Genomic DNA, 19545 nt, shown 5'->3' on the forward strand with positions numbered 1-19545 from the left:
TAGTGTCCCCAGATACCAACTGGCTGGGCCTCAGAAGCTCATAAGGGCAAGTAGCCCTGAACTGCTCGCCAGAGCAGGTTTTTATATTGCTGAGGCCAGCACCCCACAGCCTCTAGCTCCCCCTGGCTGAAGATCTAGGAGGAGCTGGGCAGGGTCAGTTTGCCCCAAGTGGCACAACTTACACCATACCAGACACATGCGCTAAGGCAAAAAACTCTGGCACAAATTTGTGCCACTCCTGTTTGAGCTGCTGCAAGTGCATGAGCCTGCAGGCGTTTCCACGCCCTTTGTGTTTTGTTCTTGCCATTGTTAAAATGTGATTCAAATGCTCAGAGGATATAATGATTTTGACCACCATTTTTCATTGAAATTATGTATGCAAGAAAAGCAAGAAAGTTGATGGTTTTAACAGCTGATCTTTTCATCCTACCCCATGGTCACCTGTTCTCTTCAAAAGTATATGTCAAAAGTGGAGTCCAAATTCCATCTGAATCATGGTGCTAATCTGGTGGCATTCTTTCTAAAACACATATACTGAAAAACACATCGCTTATCATTAATTCTATCCTCATATACTGAAAAACACATTGCTTATCGTTATTGTCTTATTTAACTAAGGATAAGAGAAGGATTTCAGAGCACAGTCTGCCAGGCTAAAATAGAGAGGTGCTGCTGGACCATTTCCCTCATAGAAAGCTGCAGAATTGATACCCAGCGTTCCATCACACATTTAACCAGTACTACTTTTATGACTTAATATGGACCTAATCCTCACAATGCTACACTTCTTTAATGAGAACTCATTCTAAGGAAGTTGTATCGTTCTCTGAACTTCCATACCATAATGACTGAAACACTTTCATATTCTTGCTTCTGCAGATTTATACTACTTCCCAAACTTCCTCTCTTGTTGTTCTGGTCTTATAGGACTGTAAATGAACAGAAATGAAGCTGCACAGTGCGTTTAACACAACTTTGGTTCCCAATCTGCAAGGATCCCCATTCATGTGCAGGCTTACAAAGTTTCCTAACAGCAGATGTGACACAGGTAAATAGCAAACAATCCTCCAAAGAACCACGGTTCCAACAGCAAACATATTAATTCTCAAAAAGTGGGGAAAAAAACAGTTAAAGTGAAATGTATTTATTTAATAAAAATGTGCAACTAAATAAGCCCCAGATACTTTTGTCATTCTTTTCCATAAGGCTTTATAGTTGTTTGAGTGTTAATACTTGGAAACGCAGGAGTGGAAAACTAACATTTACCTATTTATTAAAGGAACACAAATAATGTTCAAAGTTACCTTGTGGTAGTGCAAGAATGACCTTGTAGCTGTTACTGGGGAGCCATGAACACTCCTCACTCCTTGCTGTGCTGGTTGCATCACTGTAGTTCTTCTTCCAGATATTCTGATTTCAGAAGCAGGTCAGTCTGCATCAAAATGATCATCTTGTGAGAGAAACGATCGTAAGGGACAGTTTCAAGGCAGCAGAGATGCATAGCGCAGGGATCACACCCAATGCTAGTAAGGTGAACTTAGGGCTCCTCTACACCTTACAGGTATTGCTCAATTAACTGGTTAATTGCACAGTTACCTTAAGATCATCTACACATGCAAAGTACCTAGCATATCATGCTCCAACCAGCTAGACCTAAAATTGTACTAACTTTTATAGCTGGTTGCTACTGAACTTTAATTTGCACAGGGGTTCATGAAATAAGCACCATGATCCACACTCCTGGGATTTCACACATCCCAAACCTGGGTGATCACGGCTGCTGTGTGATCCCTCAGGTGTGGGTGCATGGGGCCTCTCAACTGAGCTAGCTCCCAGCCTTGCAACCCCACTCCCCCTGCACTGGCAATAGGTGTGGTAGGATCTAATGTGGTACAGTCACTCCTCCTGCCATACACACATGGCATGGCAGGAGGCGTGATTGTGTGGATTGCACCTTAGATCCCATCATGCCTTTACCTGTATGTGTAGCAGGGACCCAAGAATGAACAATGGTCACAGGATATGATTCAGTTTTCCTGCTCCCTACTGAAATGACCAAGAAATCCTTATTTTAGAGGAATGGGTGGGAATACAGAAAACTGAACCTGAACTGTATAAAAAGGAGAGGTGCGAGTCTGGAACTTGCCTCAAGCCCTGAGGAGAAATTCTGAGGGCCCTCAGACCTCACCACCCAGTAGTGCGCATGTCTGTATTTTCTTTGCTGTATTTAGCTGCTCTTGTTAAAGTTGCCTCATTTATAATATCCCAATAAATCAGTGTATAGTTGCTTCTCTTGTACTTCTCTAGATAAAATAAAAGCTCCTAGTCACCCTGGATGTAACATGGAGGTGGTCCAGAAATTGTGCAAGGGGCAAGGGTTTTGCTTCAGAAACAAGGACAAGGAGCAATGGTCTCAAATTGCAGCAAGAGAAGTTGAGATATCAGGAAAAACTCTCACTAGAAGGGTAAGAAAGCAGTGGAACAGGCTACCCAGAGAGCTTAATAGCACTACTCCTTAGAGGTTTTAAGACCTGACTAGCTGGGATGATCTAGGTGGGGCCAGTCCTCCTTTGAGCAGGGGTTGGACTAGATGAGCTCCCGCGGGCCCTTTCAACCTTAGTTTTCTGGTTCTCAGGGCCTGTCTTTTGCATTGGAGCAGCGTGGAGCTGCGGCAGAGACATTCAAAACCTTGTCTATCTCTGCTCCAAATCTTCACCGGCGCCCCACGGGGCCATTAAAAGCCGCCCCCAAGGAAACCCCTTCCCCTCGCCGAGCTGTGGTCCCACGGGCCGTCTCCGCGCATTTCCCAGCTCAGCGTACGACCAACGCCTTCCGCTCCTCACCCAGCCCACCCCGCCTTGCCCCGCTGGACGTGACATCACAGTCAGGAGCAAAGAGCGCGCGGCCACCGCCCCTCCCCCCCGTTGCTGGGCAACGCCCTCGGTGTCTGCTCCAGCGAAGCCCGGGCGGACCAGCCCCCACGGGTCAGACGAGGACGAGGGGAGGGGCATATGGAAGCGTCGGGGCCTGACGTAAGCCCCCGCATCCACCAATGACTGCGGGAGGCTGAACCCGCCCTTCCCGGCGTGCACTCCGGAGTTGTAGCATCCGCACTACAACTCCCAGCATGCAGTGCTGCGTCTCTGCTGTCACCCGAGGGTAGTGCCGACTACAGCTCCCAGCAGGCCACGCGGCAACACGGTCAGCGCCCCGTGCGCATGAGTCAGAGCTGACGCCCATGCTCGGCCATTGGTCCTCTTCCGGCCCCGCCCCCCTTTCCTCCAGCCGGCTATAAAAGCCGCGTCGGCGCCACCTCTGCGCTTTTAGCTCCAGGTGCCTGATAGGAGAAAGATGCATCGATTCTGCTCGCGGGCCTCCACGGGGATTTCTGCCGCCTTCGTCTCGTCCATCGCCTGCTGCCGTCAATCCCCACCGTTGCCTCGGCCTGCGAAGCCAGCCGCGCACAGACGTTGTAATAAAAAGCGCTCCTGCTCCTCCATCGGCTGATTGTCGCTGCGGCCCGCGCGAGGAGCGGAGCGTCGACACCCGGAGCGGGACCGGGGGAGCCGAGCCGAGCTGATCTGGGTGCTACCGGCCATGCCCAAGTCCAAGAAGCGCGGGGGCAACTCCGGGCGCGGAGCCGGTAAAAGCCGCGGGGGAAGGGGACCTTTCCCATGATGCTCCACTGGGGGGGGCACAGAGCGCGTTCGGCCTCCGGGCCCGACAAGGTTCGGTTCGTCTGACCGGCGCCCCACTGGGCACGGCCCCTCGCGTTGCTCTACGCATGCGCCTGGCCCTGGCTGCAGCCTTCCGCGCGGCGCAGCGTTGGAGGGGGAAGGGTGGCTCTGGGGCCGGTGAAAGGGCTGTGCTGGCTCAGCGCTTCCGATTGCCTTTAAGCAGCATCTCCCCCTGTCCTTTTCCATTCTGGATAACATCTTTCCTTTTTTCTAGTCCACTTGCAGCACTTGAACCAGGAGACTGTTGTCAACTGTGCCCCCAGGCCCCACCTCACTGCTGCCGGACTGTAGCGATTCAACAGAAAGGCAGTTGCTGGCAGGCTCGACTGGGAGCTTTGAAGTCTTCTTCAGGACAGGCTGGACTTGGTGCCTAAGCTCTGAATCACAGCTCAGGAGCCCCAGGAGGGTCTGACAGGCTCACAACTAGGTTTGCCCAGGCCCCCTCACTGAGCAGTAAGGGGCTGGGGCTGCCCTGGGGCCTGTGGGAGGCTGAGTTGGGGTCAGAGAAAGCCTGGCTAGCAGAGCTACCCCCTTCCACCAAGGGCTTAAGCTGAGGAAGGGCAGCATTGCCTTTGAAAAGCCCCTTCCTTGTGCCCCTTCCTCATTTGCCGAGCCACTAATTTGTGGATTGGGCCTGGGTGAAAATAGTCATGAGCTCATCAGACCCTCCTGGGGCTCCTGAGCTGTGATTCAGAGCTTAAGCACCAAGTCCAGCATGTCCTGAAGACTTCAGAGCTCCCAGTTGAGCCTGCCAATGACTGCCTTTCTGTTGAATCACTACAGTCTGGCAGCAGTGACGTGGCACCTGGGCTTTCCATAGTTGGCACCAGTCTCCTTTAGGTGCTGTGAAATGGATTAGCAGAAAGGAAAAACTTTATCTGAAAGGGACAGGGGGTGGAGATGCTGCTGAAAGGCAATCCGAGGGTTGCTTAGATCTGTTTAGAAAAATGGCTGGAGGGAGCCACTCATCCCATGGTGACCACCCTGGGCACCAGATCAGGACCACTGACTGGATCTGGCTTGCAGGCCACCTGCCTGTCCAGCCCACGGGCCAAAATGGTTGAGTAGCACTGGGATAAAGCATAGCCTCTTGATACCTCATTTAAAAAAAAAAAAAAAAAAAAATCCAGCCTGTGGATGACTTAGTCTGCAATTTTACATTCCAGCTTTTTTTAATGTAAGGACAGCTGTTTAGAGGTCAGTGATGGAATGTCCAGGAAAGCGAGCGTTCTGTCACGTGCTTTTCTGGGTTACTGGAACGGATGTCAGCTCTATGTACACTCATTCTTTTATGTAGGGATTGCTTCATCTGGCCAGTGTAGATGACAAGGGTGCTGTACTTGCTGTAGGCAGGAAATATAGGCATGGCACTGGTGAAGGAGTATCTGGATGAACCCTGCATGGTGCAGTTTGTGTTGCTTGGTTCAGTGATAATGAGGCAGCACAATGGACATCTGGGTCTGTAGCAAGACCCTGGTGGCTTAGTGGAAATAGGAGTTGATGTTTCTCCAGGAACAGAATATTTAAGTGCGATTGGGAGGGGGGCTGTGTGTAAGCCAGAATAGGCTTGGCCTTGCCCCCACCTCCTATTACATGGGGTTTTGTTACCCTTGTCATGGGGCTGGTTTTGTAGCGGGGGGTTGAGTCTGGCTCTGAGTAGCTATCATCATGTAAATTAAAAGCAGTAGGTGTAAAGTTAAATATGAAGAAGCAAGCAATTTAAATTAAGAATATGAAAATAAATTACTACCTTAAGGTACTAGTGTTATCATGGGCTTTTGTAGTTATAATAACAGGCTCTTCTGAAATTGTTGGATATTGGTTGTGTGTGGTTTTTTGTTTCTTTTTTTTTTTAAGACTATATGAGTCAACTGTGCCAAATTAAGCTTTCTAGTGAAGTGGCAGCAGAACACAGAGTTGATGGATTTTGTAAGCTTTAATTTCAAAGCCTTTTTAGATAGTTTATAGGGGTGCACCAATAAAGATTTAGGGGCTGATACCAGTAGCTGATTTTTAAGGAAGCATATTGGCCAATACAAATCTGACTTCCTATACAGCTGCATGCATCTGGTAAGTCTGTGGTGAGAAGGAAGGGGCATGGGAGGATGCCTTTGCCCCCTGACCTATGTGGTGAGAAGGAAGTAGGGCTGAGGCTCAGGTGGGTGCTACCCAGCCAGGGTAAGATGGACAAGCTGTGGCTCGGTCCCACACCTGCCTCAAGGGGGGGGTGGTCCTGCCAGTTCCCTGGAAGGGTAGGGGGCAATGGGGATGCATGTGCCTCTGGATCTGTTTGGCATGGACTGAAGCTGCCCTTGGGAGGGGTGGCAGTCACTGCTCTAAGAGGGGAGCAGTGTATTAAAAATTTAGGAAAGAATAGGTCCAGTGCATCTTGGTAGCTAACATTCTGCAGCTGGTAGCATCCTCTTGGTTGCTTACAGGATTGGTGTTTCTGCTGTATATTGATGGAAGGACCTTATGCCAGGGGTGAGCAAAATGCGGCCTGCAGGCCAGATGTGGCCCACCAGACCATTCTATTTGGCCCATGGGACCCCTAAAAAATTTAGGAAATTAATGTCTGCCCCTGGCTGCCTGTTATGTGACACTTGATGGCTTGCCAGACCTCGGTAAGCGGCCCTCCACCTGAAATAATTGCCCATCCCTGCCTTATGCATTTGTATTCACTGCCCATAAGTGTTGACACCTTACAATGCATAAAAGAGATTTTGATTGCATAAAGTTCCTAAACCAGCATGATAAAAGCTCTGTTATACTGACTAAGTAGGATAAGGGGGTGCCAGTTACCTAAAAATTCCAGTTATCTGGAAGTTATACTGGCCCCAGCCGACCCTGCTCTATGCAGATCCCTTTCCCCTTCCCCTGCAGATTTCCGGCAGCTCCTCTATCGGCAGTGTCAATAACTAATGTAAACAACAGAAATACTTGATGTGCCTGCTGGATAGACTTGGCAAAGATTCCAGTTGCTGAAGTGAGGATTTGTATTGGGGGATATTGGAAATTCTGGTTAATTAGAGTATTCTGGTTAGTAAAATGCTAGTTTAACACGGCTTTTACTGTAGAAATGTTTTAAGAAATAAAGGGGAGGGGCAGGGGCAATGACTCTTATAACATGCTATCACTTCTGTGGCAGTGGAAATCTTGCTTCTGTGAATATTAAAACTAATTGTGCAACCTGCCATCACATATTGGTATTCATGCTGCATTTTCTGTGCCCACTTCAGAAATGCTACTGGAACGTCAGTGAGCACCAACACCATGGATTTTGTGTTGATGTATTGCAATGTCAGTGGCATCAGACTGTGACTCTAGTATTCAGTCTGAGACTGGCTCTCCTTTATTTTTATTGGCTATTTCTTTAAAAGCTATAGCTAAATCTACTCCAGAAAGTACTTGGTGTATTGCTTTTTTATTATTAAAAGGCCTATTTTAACTTGTGTAATGATACAACTTCAGAGGCTGTCAAGACTGCTTTAGGCCACCACCCACCCAGAATCCTAATTTAAGGCCAGAAGAGATGAACTAAAATATCTTTAGATGAGCTAGAGACATTTTGTCCAGTTATCCCTGTACTTGGGCATATAATATGTTGGAAGATGGAAGTTATCCATCATTCTCCTTAAATAGTTCCAGTGATTTATTTGCCCTTGCTGTTAGGAATGTTATTTATGTCTGTTTCTAAAATTGGTTAAGATGAGATTATAACTAGTACTCTGTCAAAAACTATTTCACATGGAATGCATTTTGTTTCTAAATTTAGACATAAGCAATACTTGCATTTGATTGTGCTCTCAATAGTTGGATATAACCTTGGTGTGGAGATGCTATGCCTTCATATTTTTAAGTGTCACTGATGTATATTGTATGTTCTATATCTTCCTGACCATTAGCTCTTTAAGAGCAACTTTTTATACCTGTTGCATGACACGTTACTCAAGTAGAGCAGGGTGTGACTTACCATGGGGGTGTGTTTAGGAGCCTTCATCTTCTAGTGGTGAGAGCAGAAAAAGCTTTGGATGGAGAAAGACTTCTCTATAATATATTTCCTGGATCAGGCAACATGGGTGTCTGAGGGAGTAACTTGTGGAATATTTGTTTTTCTTTTCCCTAGCATGAAAGTTATTCATGTCCTTGTTTGTTTGTTTGTTTTCCTAAGGTGGTCAGCACAGAAATGTGCAGCCTTTCAGTGATGAGGATGCATCAATTGAGACTATGAGCCACTGTAGTGGCTTTAGCGACCCTGCTAGCTTCACTGAGGATGGTATGTACTTGACTTTTATCTGTATGTTTCACTGAAGGTTTTTTCAGAAAGAAGGTGCAAACATGAATTCTGTTGAACATAGACTGCTATATCTGACAACTGTTGCACTTTAATTAGTTTTCTACTCAAGTGGAAATGCAGAATACTAAGTTAATCGGTTTTAGGTACTTAATCACAATGTATAAGTCATAAACCAGGACCTTTTTGTGGAAGGAGCTGTGTAAACACAAGACAAATGGTTCTTGTCCCAAGAGTTTCCAATCAAAGTATAAAGTGAAATGAGAGTTAAAAGCTCCCCCTTCCTCTGCAAGGAATCAAAACTCTTTAAGCCTAAAACTAGTTGCTCTGGTATATGTATTTTGTAATTTCAAAGTAGATATTGGGAAATGTGATACAGGTTTCACAAGCAATTTTTAAAACCTGGCCACAATTTCTCTAAATACACTAACTATGAAATGAAAGGTTAAGCATACTGGAATTCCTGTAATTTTGGAACAGCAAGGCAATGAAAAGAATTTTTTGCATTCATGATCAATGTCTTGAGTTTGAAATCTGTATGTACAAATTAATTGGAGCAACCAGGCCAACAAAGGCACTGTCCAGAAGGACACTGATGCAATAGACTAAGGTGTCATTCTGTAGCACTGACATTCCAAACTTCTATAGCTAAGTCCTCTGATACCATGATTTGAAGCTTAACTTCAGACAAATGTGAAAATTTTGATACTTGGTTTTAATCGGTTTTAAAAATCTACATAACATAGCATTTCATATGTTAAGTGCTTAATTAATGTAATGGTCACTTGTATAAAGCTATCTTGTATATAGTAGGTCCTGAAGTTGAGGAAGAGGCAACTCAAGAAGACTTGGAGTACAAGTTGAAGGGATTCATTGACCTTACATTGGACAAGAGGTATGGTATATTTGAAAGCTACATTCAGACTTAAATTTGGGGCTGGTTAGACTTCAAATACAAATTTTCAGTGATGAAGCTGTGCTATAGAATCAATGAGTCAGAAGGGACCTAGACAGATCATCTAGTCTGACCCCCTGCCATGGGCAGGAAGGAGCACTGGGGGTGGCAGAGGTCATAAGACTGCAGCCAGGTGCCTATGTCCTGATAAATTAGCCTTGTACAATTGTTTACTCATCAAACAAATCTAGCGGCAAATAAAATTGCAACTTGAAGAATGGTGGGTATGATTTTTCTGGACAGGTAGATTATTAGGGTTTTGGCAGTGCTGAGGAAAAAGGACTTATGCCAGCCTCCAACTTGAACTTTGTTTCTTTTCTAGAGTAAAAGTGTTGAAAGAAAATAAATCAAATTCTAACTTAAATTGGCCTATCCAAAAGACGAGGCAGGCACCTGCTCATTGTTTTTACATGCTAATAAGAATACTATATACTTTAAAGTGCTAGATAAGTGCATAATATAAACTGCTATAACAGCAAAACTAGTTGTTGTTGTTGTAACTTCTCTGTATCAGTTTTATCCATTTATTTTCCTTCTAACAGTGCAAAGACGAGGCAAGCAGCTCTTGAAGGTCTTAAAAATGCACTGACTTCCAAAATACTCTTTGATTTTATTTTGGAACGGAGAATGACTTTGACAGACAGCATTGAACGCTGCATAAAGAAAGGTAAATAATGTGTACAGTACTGAAAGGGAAAGGTTGAACAAATCTGAATTTTTAGGCTTCTTTTGTTCAGTGTTGAGACATTAGTGATCAAAGGTCAATGAATGGCATTGTCCTAGGAAACAAATTCATATTACATTAGTTGGGGATGATTGAATCCACAGGATGATGATGCATAGTATCATTTTTTAATTCATAGGTAAGAGTGATGAACAGTGTGCAGCTGCAGGGTTGGCATGTCTTCTTTGTGTGCAGCTGGGTTCAGGAATCGAAAGTGAGGAGATCTTTAAGACCCTTGCACCAGTTCTGAAGAAGATAATCTCTGACGGGACAGCTAATATCCAGACTAGACGAGCAGTAAGTACACAAACCACATGAGACTGCAGAAAGACTATGGCTGTTCAAGGCTTTGTCCACTCTTTAAGGAATTCTCTGAAATTATTCTACTAGAAGGAAAAAAAGCCCAGGAACTGGAGTGTGTGCCAGCCCCTTGCTGGAAAGCTCAGCAGGCAAGCTCTCCAGTCAAAAGGCATTAGAACTGCTTCTTGGGCCATTCCTGCCCTTAGAGCCCATTACTTTAACAGCCTGTTCTTTTCTGGGCCTCGAAAGGGGGCAGGGTATTAATAGGCACCCACTCGGATTTTAAATTGCCCTGTATGCAGTCAAGGTGGGCTGCACATAGGGTAATTTAAAGACAAGCATGAAGAGTGTGGGGCCAGGGACAGCTTTCCTGATGGGGTGCTGGCTCTAACTTCTTAAACTGCTGCATATGTCTCCCATTTAAAGCCTGTGGGGTAGGAACCAGAGTGTGGGGAGAGAATACCTGGCCCTGGCTCCGAGGCTTGGAATAGCTGCTGCTTAGCTGGGCAGCAGGGGTGGCATTTAAAGCCTGAAGGCTAGGCACCAGGTTTGGGGATAGCCTTCCCAAGGCTGACATCCAGTCCCTAGGCTTTTAATATAAACATCTTCTGCCAAGTTAGGTGGGGGGGGCATAAGAAGCTGGCAGGGGCTGGCAGAGCCCCCTGTCTCTTTGCAAAACTGGTGACTGCATCCTTCTGCTTCTGTTCTCTTCCCAGTTACTGCAGTTGCATGCTCTTGTAAGAGAAATGGTCTTACAGGAAAGACCTTTCAGGTCAATACCTGGGAGACTGTGTTGAGCAGGAGCATCTTTGTTTTGCCTGGGGAAAATTTTATATATATGGCTACTTGGGGCACTATATAGAAAAATGTGTTGTGCTGCTATGCTTATTACTTCAGAACACTACCCCCTTGTCAGTGACTGAGCCTCTACTGTAGTCTATTTCATCAGTTTGGATTAATTTTGTTCTTGGACTCTAGTGCTGTTACAGATCTGTCAATGTAGTACATTTTTCTTCCTTAATTGAAGGATAATTTACTATATAACTTTTCACTTCTATTGGGCTTCCTAGTGTGTTGCCAGCCTCTTGATTCATGAAATTTGATTTCTAATAGGTGTAGATACATTTGTGATGCAGATAATTGTCAGGAATGAATATTCAAAATGGGAAAATTATGAACAGAAGTCTTTCCAGAATTGCATCTTTTGAGGAAAGGATATAATTTGTGATTGGGATGGTGGTGCTCAGATACACAAGGACAGACTTCCACCTTTTTCTTTTAGAATAGTTCCCTGCATATAGGAAAATATTGACTAAGAGCCACTTCCAAGCAGAAGCTGCCGCTCCCAACAGTTCTGGGGTTTTTTTCTGGCACTTGTATGTCTTGATATTTGAGCTTAGAGTATTTAAACAAAATGACATCAAGTTTGGGGATATTATCAAGCCTGGTAAAACTGAAACAAAAACATGGTCTACCTTTTTTTTTTTTTTTCTTTTTCCCTATCTAGTGTATCACCTGCTTGGGCATTTGCTGTTTCATTGTCACTGAAGATATTACTGTTAAGTATACATGCTTAATATTTTATAACGTTTCTTACAAAAATTTTAACTGTTACAGTTTAGCCACTTACACTCTCTCTCTTTTTTTTTTTAAACAGGAACTATACTTGACTATGGAATGTCTGGAGAACATATTCACAAAATCTTATCAGAGGGAAAGAGACACTAATGGCATCTCCAGCACGCACAGCATGATGCTACACATCAGTGCTCTTTTCACGTGGACATTGCTGTTGACAATCTGCCCAGTGAGTGAAGTGAAGAAAAAACTTGAAATGTGCGTGCCTTCCCTGAAAACAACATCTGGTGATCTGTTTTACCTTCACATTGTTTCATTGTACAAAATACTTTTATACATAAATAACACACAGCTATTTTTTTTTAGGCATTTACACAAACTTCCAAGCCTGTTATCCTGTGATGATGTCAACATGAGAATAGTTGCTGGGGAAACATTGGCTCTTCTATTTGAACTAGCACGAGAAATGGATGCTGTAAGTTTACTGACTTAAGTTCAGTGCTTGTCTTGCATTGGAATTACGGTTGCAGCTATCATATATTGTACCAAATAAATGACTAAATCTCTTGTGTCTATTGGCCATATTCTGGGTGGAAAATTACTTCAGTACAATTGATAAGACTTCAGAACCATTTAGGATAATAAATGGAGGCAGAGTATAACGATCTAAATCAGAAAAGATGCTTACAAAAGCCCTCCTGCTACCTCTAGGTTATAGTCCAGCATCCCTGGGAAACTAGTTAAGCAATTTCAGCTTCAGAACAACATACCGGCTTTCTGAGTAACAGTTGAGAGGGAGTTAGCATGCAAAGAAAATTTATGTAAAGGTTGGGTACCAATAAACTATCAGAGGCAGGGAGAGAACATTGTAATACTTGCTGCTGAACCCTTCATGCTTACCACCAAGTTCCAGAAGCACTGCTGCGATGCTGTCACAGCCACAGTGTACTCTTTGAGATTATTGTAGGTGACTTGTATGTGGCTTTGTCTTGATGCTTGAAAACCTATTCCCAAGGATAGACTGGTTAACCCTTAGAATTAAGTGGACTTGTGTAATGTCTTTCTGAGCCATTTTTATAGGTATAAATTGGAGCCAGTTTAACTTCTGGACGTGAGACTTCCTTCTCAAAACATATGAATAGTTAACTTGTATCAGGGTTTGCATGACCGGTATTATTTACTTTCTAATTCACCTTTTAAACTAGTCTGAAAGTTTAAGTAGTTAATCTCTTAATATTAACTTGGCACAATCTTACTTGTTTGTATTCCATTTGAATAATATACCGTGTTTCTTAACTGTTTTTTTGACAGCACAGAAGAAAATACTGGGCACAGCTTGGGAGGGCTGCCAGAAGGGCTCCTGGCAAAGCACATCAGCCTTGACCAAGCTAGAAAGCTGTCCAACAGGGAAAGGATAACTGTAAATGAGTCAGGATGCACAGTGCATTTAGTCTGCATAGTTCTAAACAGTATACTGCTTTTGTTATCCTTCGAAATGGGGATTTAACTTCACATCTCAGTTGTGGATGTCACTTTGGAGAGAGGGTGACAATAAAATGATTGGGTCTATCAAAATGAATGTCAGACTTGATCCTTGACTATTGAGCTAGACTATAGCTGCAAGCAACCAAAATGGTTGTGGTTTGGTTGGTTGGTTTTTTGTTTTTTTGTTTTTTTTTTTAATTCTTAAAAGGTACTGAGTACAGTACTTATAGGGGATTGCAATTAAGATGAAGTACTTGGTGCTGCTAGGCCCAATTCAAAAAGGTAATAGATGGTTCCCAAGAGTTTGCATAAAATTAATGAATAAGATGATAAAACTGCTGCATTAGGACTTTGGAATTTCCAATAGTTATAGTAGGAATGGGACTATTCCTAGACTCCCTCTCCAAAACTACAGTTAATGAATTTTATTACGTTTGGTAAATCAGTTGCCAGTACTCCTCAACAATCTATCTGTACCCCCAAAATAAGAATTCCATCTCAACATATTTTCCTTCCCTGTGCCAGAGCCCTATGACATGATGAAACTGTTAACCCACAGCTCTGACAAATTGAAAGAGCCCCTTAATTATGGAACAGGAAGTTGAGCAGAGAAAGCTTTGCTTGTTAGTATTGTTAATTTGGGGCACTGAGGATGTCCCTTCTTAAGTAAATTAGACCCTAGTCGCTTCATCTTTTATAGGATACTTACTACATAGTTCCAATTGTAAAGAAGTGTTGATACATTTCTTATAGTTATGTAGAGAGAGGTAGTTATTGTTAGTCTGTCATTGGGCAGAAGGCAGGGTAGACTTACACTTTTGAAGACCAGCTAAATTGGATAGGATCTTGAGTTCATGAAAGCTTAAGCTATACATGCGTAGCTGATTTAGTTGGTTTATAAGCTGCAAATCTACCCTGTCTCTTCTTAAATAAGAATACATGGGGAATAAAAATTCTGACACTTTAAATGGTCTTGTGGTACTATGAGCAAAACTATATAGAGAAACTGAAAGATTTATTTTTTTCCTCTGGCCAGGACTTCTTTTATGAAGACATGGAACATCTTTCACAAAAACTAAGGTCTCTGGCTACAGATGGAAACAAGCACCGTGCTAAAGTAGATAAAAGAAAGCAGCGCTCTGTCTTCAGAGATGTCCTCAGAGCTATTGAGGTATGCTGCAGTGACTTATAAAGATCTATGGAATGTACCAAGTTGCACATATTGTAGATACAGTACTCCAAATACTTGATTATGCTTTATGCATTGAAACACTTGTCCATTTCTAGCAAATGGTGCATATATTCAAAACTACTCCTAAGCATAGCTTCCCGTTGCTGTTAGAGTAGAGATATGGAACAGTATGCATCAGCCTATCTGCAGTATCTCCTTTTCTCTTTCCTCTGCTTAATTTGGCATAATTATTGTCAATCTATCCTTACACTTGCTTTGTGATTTAAAGGTAAGTACATTCTTTTCATGTACACAAGGTTTTGGCAACCCTTAAGCAGTGTGTGTCCATAGATGTTGTGCATTAATTCAAATGCAGCATAAGGGCGCTTAAGCTTTACAGTTCGTTGTGCTATCAGCATGTTGTATTGAATTGCTCTCTGTAAATCTTTTGAGATGCACATAATCTTTACTTGCAGTTCAAAATTCATAGTTAAGTACGAGAGCCAGGAAAACTGTTCATGGTGGTGACAATGACTAAAAGTTGTTAATTTTGAGTATTGTATACATGTCTTGGATCATCAGCCTTTTACTTTATTTTGTAGACATTGCCCTATACTTGGTGAAATCAACCTATTACACTATACACTATTACACTTAGGTTTCTTTAGAAGAGTAATATGTTGGGCTTTTTCTCAAATTTTACTGATAGTAAATGTACTCAAAGTGATTAGTGTAACTTTTTTCTGGTACTTCTTGTTTCTTAGTAACTCTTATGTAAGTTTCAGGATTATTCTCTTGATAGATTTATCCTTTGATTTCGTGACAGGAGCGTGACTTTACCACAGAGACAGTTAAATTTGGACCTGAGCGTATGTATATTGACTGCTGGGTTAAAAAACAAACATACTACACTTTCAAGGAGATCCTAGGATCAGGGATGCAATATCACTTGCAGGTGAGCTGGTGTTTGTTTCCTGTGTGGTAGCTTGTGTAACTTGAATTATTGACAGTCTATGAAATTCTCTTTTTCTATCAGCAGTGTCTCATCTCTTTCCTAAGCTGCATATTCATATTTTTTTAAATATGGTGAATTGGTGCCGAAGTAATGCTGCAAAATTGTAAATGGAAGTGAAAATTAGGCCCCTTCATATAGAGTTAGACTCTCCACTATTAGCCAGCTCTAAGAGTCCATTTGAAAATGTTCCTCACATACAGAAGTGATCTTTGTCTGGTATGAAATCAGTCCAAGTGACTTCTGTACCCAACACTTGGACTGTCTAAGCAGCCTCATGTGTTTTGGGGCACATGACTCCCCAACGGCGTGTCTGCAAAGTCCTATTTTTAGGCAAGGAAGAACAGATTTCTTTCCTCCTTGACAAAATGATGGGTGTTGGGGAGGAAATAATTCAACACTGCTAAGGCGCATGGAAACTATCTAGTCTCTGAAGATTTCTTAAAGATTCTGATTTAAGGAGGACTTTAAATGATACTTTCTTTTAATTCTAGTCAAATGAATTTCTTCGAAATGTGTTTGAACTTGGGCCACCAGTAATGCTTGATGCAGCAACTCTTAAAACGATGAAGATACCCCGGTTTGAAAGGGTATGTCATTTAAATCTAATTGTATCACCTGCACTTAACTTGATAGTATATAGTAAACTTTTTTTCCTTGAGTCAAACTTTTCAATATTGAGCTTCAAACAGGTGGTACTTAAGGGAACATCAAACTCTAGTCATTTTCAGTTTATTCTTAGAGTGGGAGATCTAGAACTGGAAAACCTAGACCAGGGTGTTAAGCGCTCTCCTGCTATCCTGTGCTGGATGTGGACTGTGGGGTACCTTTTTATGGACTATATCCAGCTCCCTCCCCTTGAAATATTGAATCTTGGTGTCTGACTCCCGGTGAGTCAGCTCTCCCCACTTTTAAAGTAATATACTTTCTAGTGGGGAAAATTTTATCTCTTAACCATAACCACTAATAACAGTAAATTGATGCTGTGTTGTTTTGTTAGTTTGAAGACTGACTTTAGCTATGAATTTTTGGTGTAAGAGATCGAGGCTTTAGAATTGATACCAGTGCAAAAAAAAAAAAAATACTATTTTGAGGGCAGTCAGTAGGTAAGTTAGGACTATGTGCTGTATCTAAAGCAAAACTAACTTCATTTTTACTAAAATTGTATGTTTTTTGTTTCAAGTGTTTAAAGCAGTAATAAAATTGTTAGGCAGGGAATAAAATATTCAAAAACACCCAGATACTTTGTTTTAAGCAAATTTAAGATCTTAAGACCTACTAGCAACCTGCTTGCTACTCGTGTCTTAAACTTTTACACAAGTGCTTACATAATTTTAGTGGAAATTTTGGAATTTGCTTAATCTTCTGCCTCCAAACCAGGATATTGGAGAAACTTTTTTGTGCAAGGTGGTGTTGTAAGACCCAAGAACAACCTATTAAGAATAAATTCAAAATGTAAGAGCAGTGTCAAATAGAAGATAAGTTCATATTGTGCAGAGATTTGCGGAAAAAGCAGGTAAACTACAGACATGAGGAAACAAGCTTAACATTGGCTGTAACAAAGCAATGGTTAGACTGAAGAGAAGAAAAACAAGACTTTTTTTTATGGACATTAGCTGGGGTTAAGAAAGCACTGATGAATATCTATTATTTTTAAGGGATTGGATGCATCTTTACATGTTTAAATTTAGTAAGTTGGCTTCAGTTAACTTCATTAAATGACTGCAAACCTTGGCATAGTGCAGGAAATAGTTAATTTGATGCAATTTAATAGCCATTCTAAGTTAATTGGTTTAACAGTTAAACATTGGAACCTGTGCCCTTCCTTGTCATGTTAAGCTTATGAATTTGTGTACCACAGCAGTACCAGCTGTTACTACTTTTTTCTTAACTTTTCTATTAATTTTTGCTATTTCTCTCCATTTTTAGCACTTGTACAACTCTGCAGCGTTCAAGGCTCGAACAAAGGCTAGAAGCAAATGTCGTGACAAAAGAGCAGATGTAGTTGAATTTTTCTAGAAACCTCTTCTTTGGGTTACAAGTTTGAAGTCTTTTATAGTTTAATTTCTAAAAAGTAGCTGACTTCCAAATAAGGTTATTTTGTTGGGTTTTTTTTAACTTTGTATAGCCACATAGTTTACACTTTCTTGCACAGGGATTATGTCTAATGTATAGTATCTGTAAATATAATGCATGCTAATTGTGTACTTGGGTATCTGGTGTGTGTGTGTATAGGATTCATCTGAAATGGGTGAAAATAATTTTGTAATACTTGGCTCAATCACTTACGAACTTAGTATATACTATAACAGCCCAATTTTCCATGGCGTTGAAAGTTTTTAAATGGATTAAACTGCCTGAACAGTGTAATTTCAGCTCCCCTTTTTGATTGCTAAAGCAAATGAGCAAATTCTCCATAGGAGTAATGTATGAAGATGGATATGCTTCTGGAAGAGCTGCTGCTGCTTCATAAAATACTTGATGGGTTTTAATCCTTTTTAAACTAGCAGATGGACACTGATTAAATTGTCCAATAAGGTCACACTTTGCCCTGTACAGGGGTCACAAAGTCCAGCTTATCAGCAGTTTAGTGAAGTAGCAAAAACATACTTGCCTGAATTTGATGCACAGATTTCTACATACTCTGTATAAGACTCAGCTTAACATTTGGAATAAAGACTTTTTTTTCTCACTCAAAACTCTCTCTTGACTAAGCCTGGCTATTCTTAATTTCTGAAAGCAAAAATGAGCAAATGAAGCTAAAGTCTGTTACTGCTTTAAATATACTGTATTTACCCATATCTAAGACTACTTCTAAATTTCTAAGATTATCACCAGCAATTAGATTCAATACATGAAAAACTAATACGTTTGTTATCCTTCTTTCCATATGTGGACTCAAACTTACCAGAGCTCACTGATTCTAAACAATCAACTCAATGTGTGTGTTGCTTGTTTTTTGTACAACAAATAACATGCTGGATGTCAACAATCCATTGGGGGTGGGGAAGGTAAGTCTCTGACAAGTTACAGGTTGAAACTGCTAGTTGTATAGCAAAAAAACTAACCTGTAACAATGCTCAGTTGTACAATGTTGCAAGGGGTAGCTGGTCCTCCACTGTTTTTTTTTCAATGCACTGCTCTGTTCTCAAAAGCAGTCTCAAAACAGTGGTAAGCTATGACTCATGTCATGGAGGAACATGGACAGCAGCTCCAGCCCCTGCTGTAATAATGGGTATTGGGGCCTGTTTAGATTCATTTTGGGCTTGGGGTGAGGATCTGGGGAGAAAAGGAGTTTATCTGACTGCTTTGCAGTCCTAGTGCAAGTTGGCTGTGGGTGGCAGTGAGTCTGATAAGATGGCTAATCAGCACCATGCTTCATATTTTGCTACCCCTTGGGGAACTGCTGCAGGGCACTGTTATGGCCTCTGCTGCTAATGCTCTTGTACCACTTTTTCCCATTCATGGCAGTGAACCCCTGAATGTCTGGCCCAGCATGATGTGACATTTCCATTTTGTAACAGTTTTATGCTTCCCATCATACAACAAAAATAACACCTGCTAGTCTATTAAGACTTTCAGATTCCTAAGCCAATCTAACTCTGAATACATATTCTAACTGTCAGTCTAAAGCAATGTCTAACTTGCTGAACCAATGTCCTTGTAGACCCAAACTTGCAGAAGATTGTGCTAATTATTCTGTAGCTGTGCTTCATCAATAAGTAAATGTTAACTGCAAGATAATTAGGTTTGATCTGTATGCTGAGTGGGCTATGTTCCACAAGTGCACAGGTTTCTTTGGCCTCCTGCTATGTGAGCAGTGTAAGAGCTCCACCACTGCAGTTGGGCAAGCCCTATTGCTGCCATGGCCCTGTAGGCATCTCCTACTGCCACCCCACTCCCTTTGCTGTAGTGAGCCCCTCCTCAAGCCATCTTCCCAACATACAGCATAAGGCCCCCACTGCTGCTGGCATATTGTCAAGTTGAAGTTATCTTTTCCCCAGAGCCCCTAACCATTCTGAGCTAGGAAAGCTCAGTGTTCATAGTTCTGTCTTGCCTTTGGACCATATAAGAGGCAAGCCAGGAAGTAAGGATACTTTCTGGCTCTTCAGAAGAGGGTTAGTGGGAGTAGTGTTGTAGAGCAGGCCTGACCAAGAGTGGTGTGAGGTATTAAAAGTGCAGGGCAGCAGAGGAGAAATACAGTGATTAATTGGAGCCTGCACCTGAGGTCCTTGATATTGGCTGGAAGAGGTAGGAAGTAAGAGTAGGAGTTTGTTTGCAGCTGTGCT

The 19545-nt window shown here is 42.2% G+C and overlaps 1 protein-coding gene and 1 long non-coding RNA gene across 4 annotated transcripts; one reads left to right on the top strand and one right to left on the bottom strand.

Moving 5' to 3' along the window:
• Positions 1-329: 329 nt before the first annotated feature.
• On the bottom strand, positions 330-3400 carry LOC109315602. Of its 2 annotated transcripts, none has more exons than XR_002102551.1 (3): positions 3314-3400; positions 1305-1432; positions 330-534 (listed from the first exon to the last, which is right to left on the bottom strand). It is a non-coding gene; the product is annotated as an uncharacterized LOC109315602 (long non-coding RNA). The 2 variants fall into 2 exon arrangements; XR_002102550.1 differs by lacking the exon at positions 3314-3400 and adding an exon at positions 2106-2436 and having other exon boundaries at positions 1305-1740.
• Positions 3347-17960, top strand: IFRD1 (interferon related developmental regulator 1). Of its 2 annotated transcripts, none has more exons than XM_019543395.1 (12): positions 3347-3643; positions 7909-8013; positions 8842-8926; positions 9529-9653; positions 9850-10007; positions 11518-11568; positions 11668-11846; positions 11955-12063; positions 14110-14244; positions 15071-15199; positions 15751-15846; positions 17186-17960. In XM_019543395.1, exons 1-12 carry the CDS (start codon positions 3598-3600, stop codon positions 17273-17275), a joined length of 1308 nt encoding a protein of 435 aa, XP_019398940.1. In that variant the 5' UTR covers positions 3347-3597; the 3' UTR covers positions 17276-17960. The 2 variants fall into 2 exon arrangements, with proteins under 2 accessions (XP_019398940.1, XP_019398941.1); XM_019543396.1 differs by having other exon boundaries at positions 8845-8926.
• Positions 17961-19545: the final 1585 nt, after the last annotated feature.

Source organism: Crocodylus porosus, unplaced genomic scaffold (genome assembly GCF_001723895.1).
Source record: "Crocodylus porosus isolate Cpor-Errol unplaced genomic scaffold, CroPor_comp1, whole genome shotgun sequence".
NCBI classification, from domain to species: domain Eukaryota; kingdom Metazoa; phylum Chordata; order Crocodylia; family Crocodylidae; genus Crocodylus; species Crocodylus porosus.

Excerpts from the sequence above, each read along its gene's own strand:
- IFRD1 (XM_019543395.1), top strand. The coding sequence starts at position 3,598 with ATGCCCAAGTCCAAGAAGCGCGGGGGCAACTCCGGGCGCGGAGCCG. Across the intron at positions 3,644-7,908 it reads CAACTCCGGGCGCGGAGCCG|GTGGTCAGCACAGAAATGTG; the intron begins GTAAAAGCCGCG and ends TGTTTTCCTAAG. Across the intron at positions 11,847-11,954 it reads GTGAAGAAAAAACTTGAAAT|GCATTTACACAAACTTCCAA; the intron begins GTGCGTGCCTTC and ends ATTTTTTTTTAG.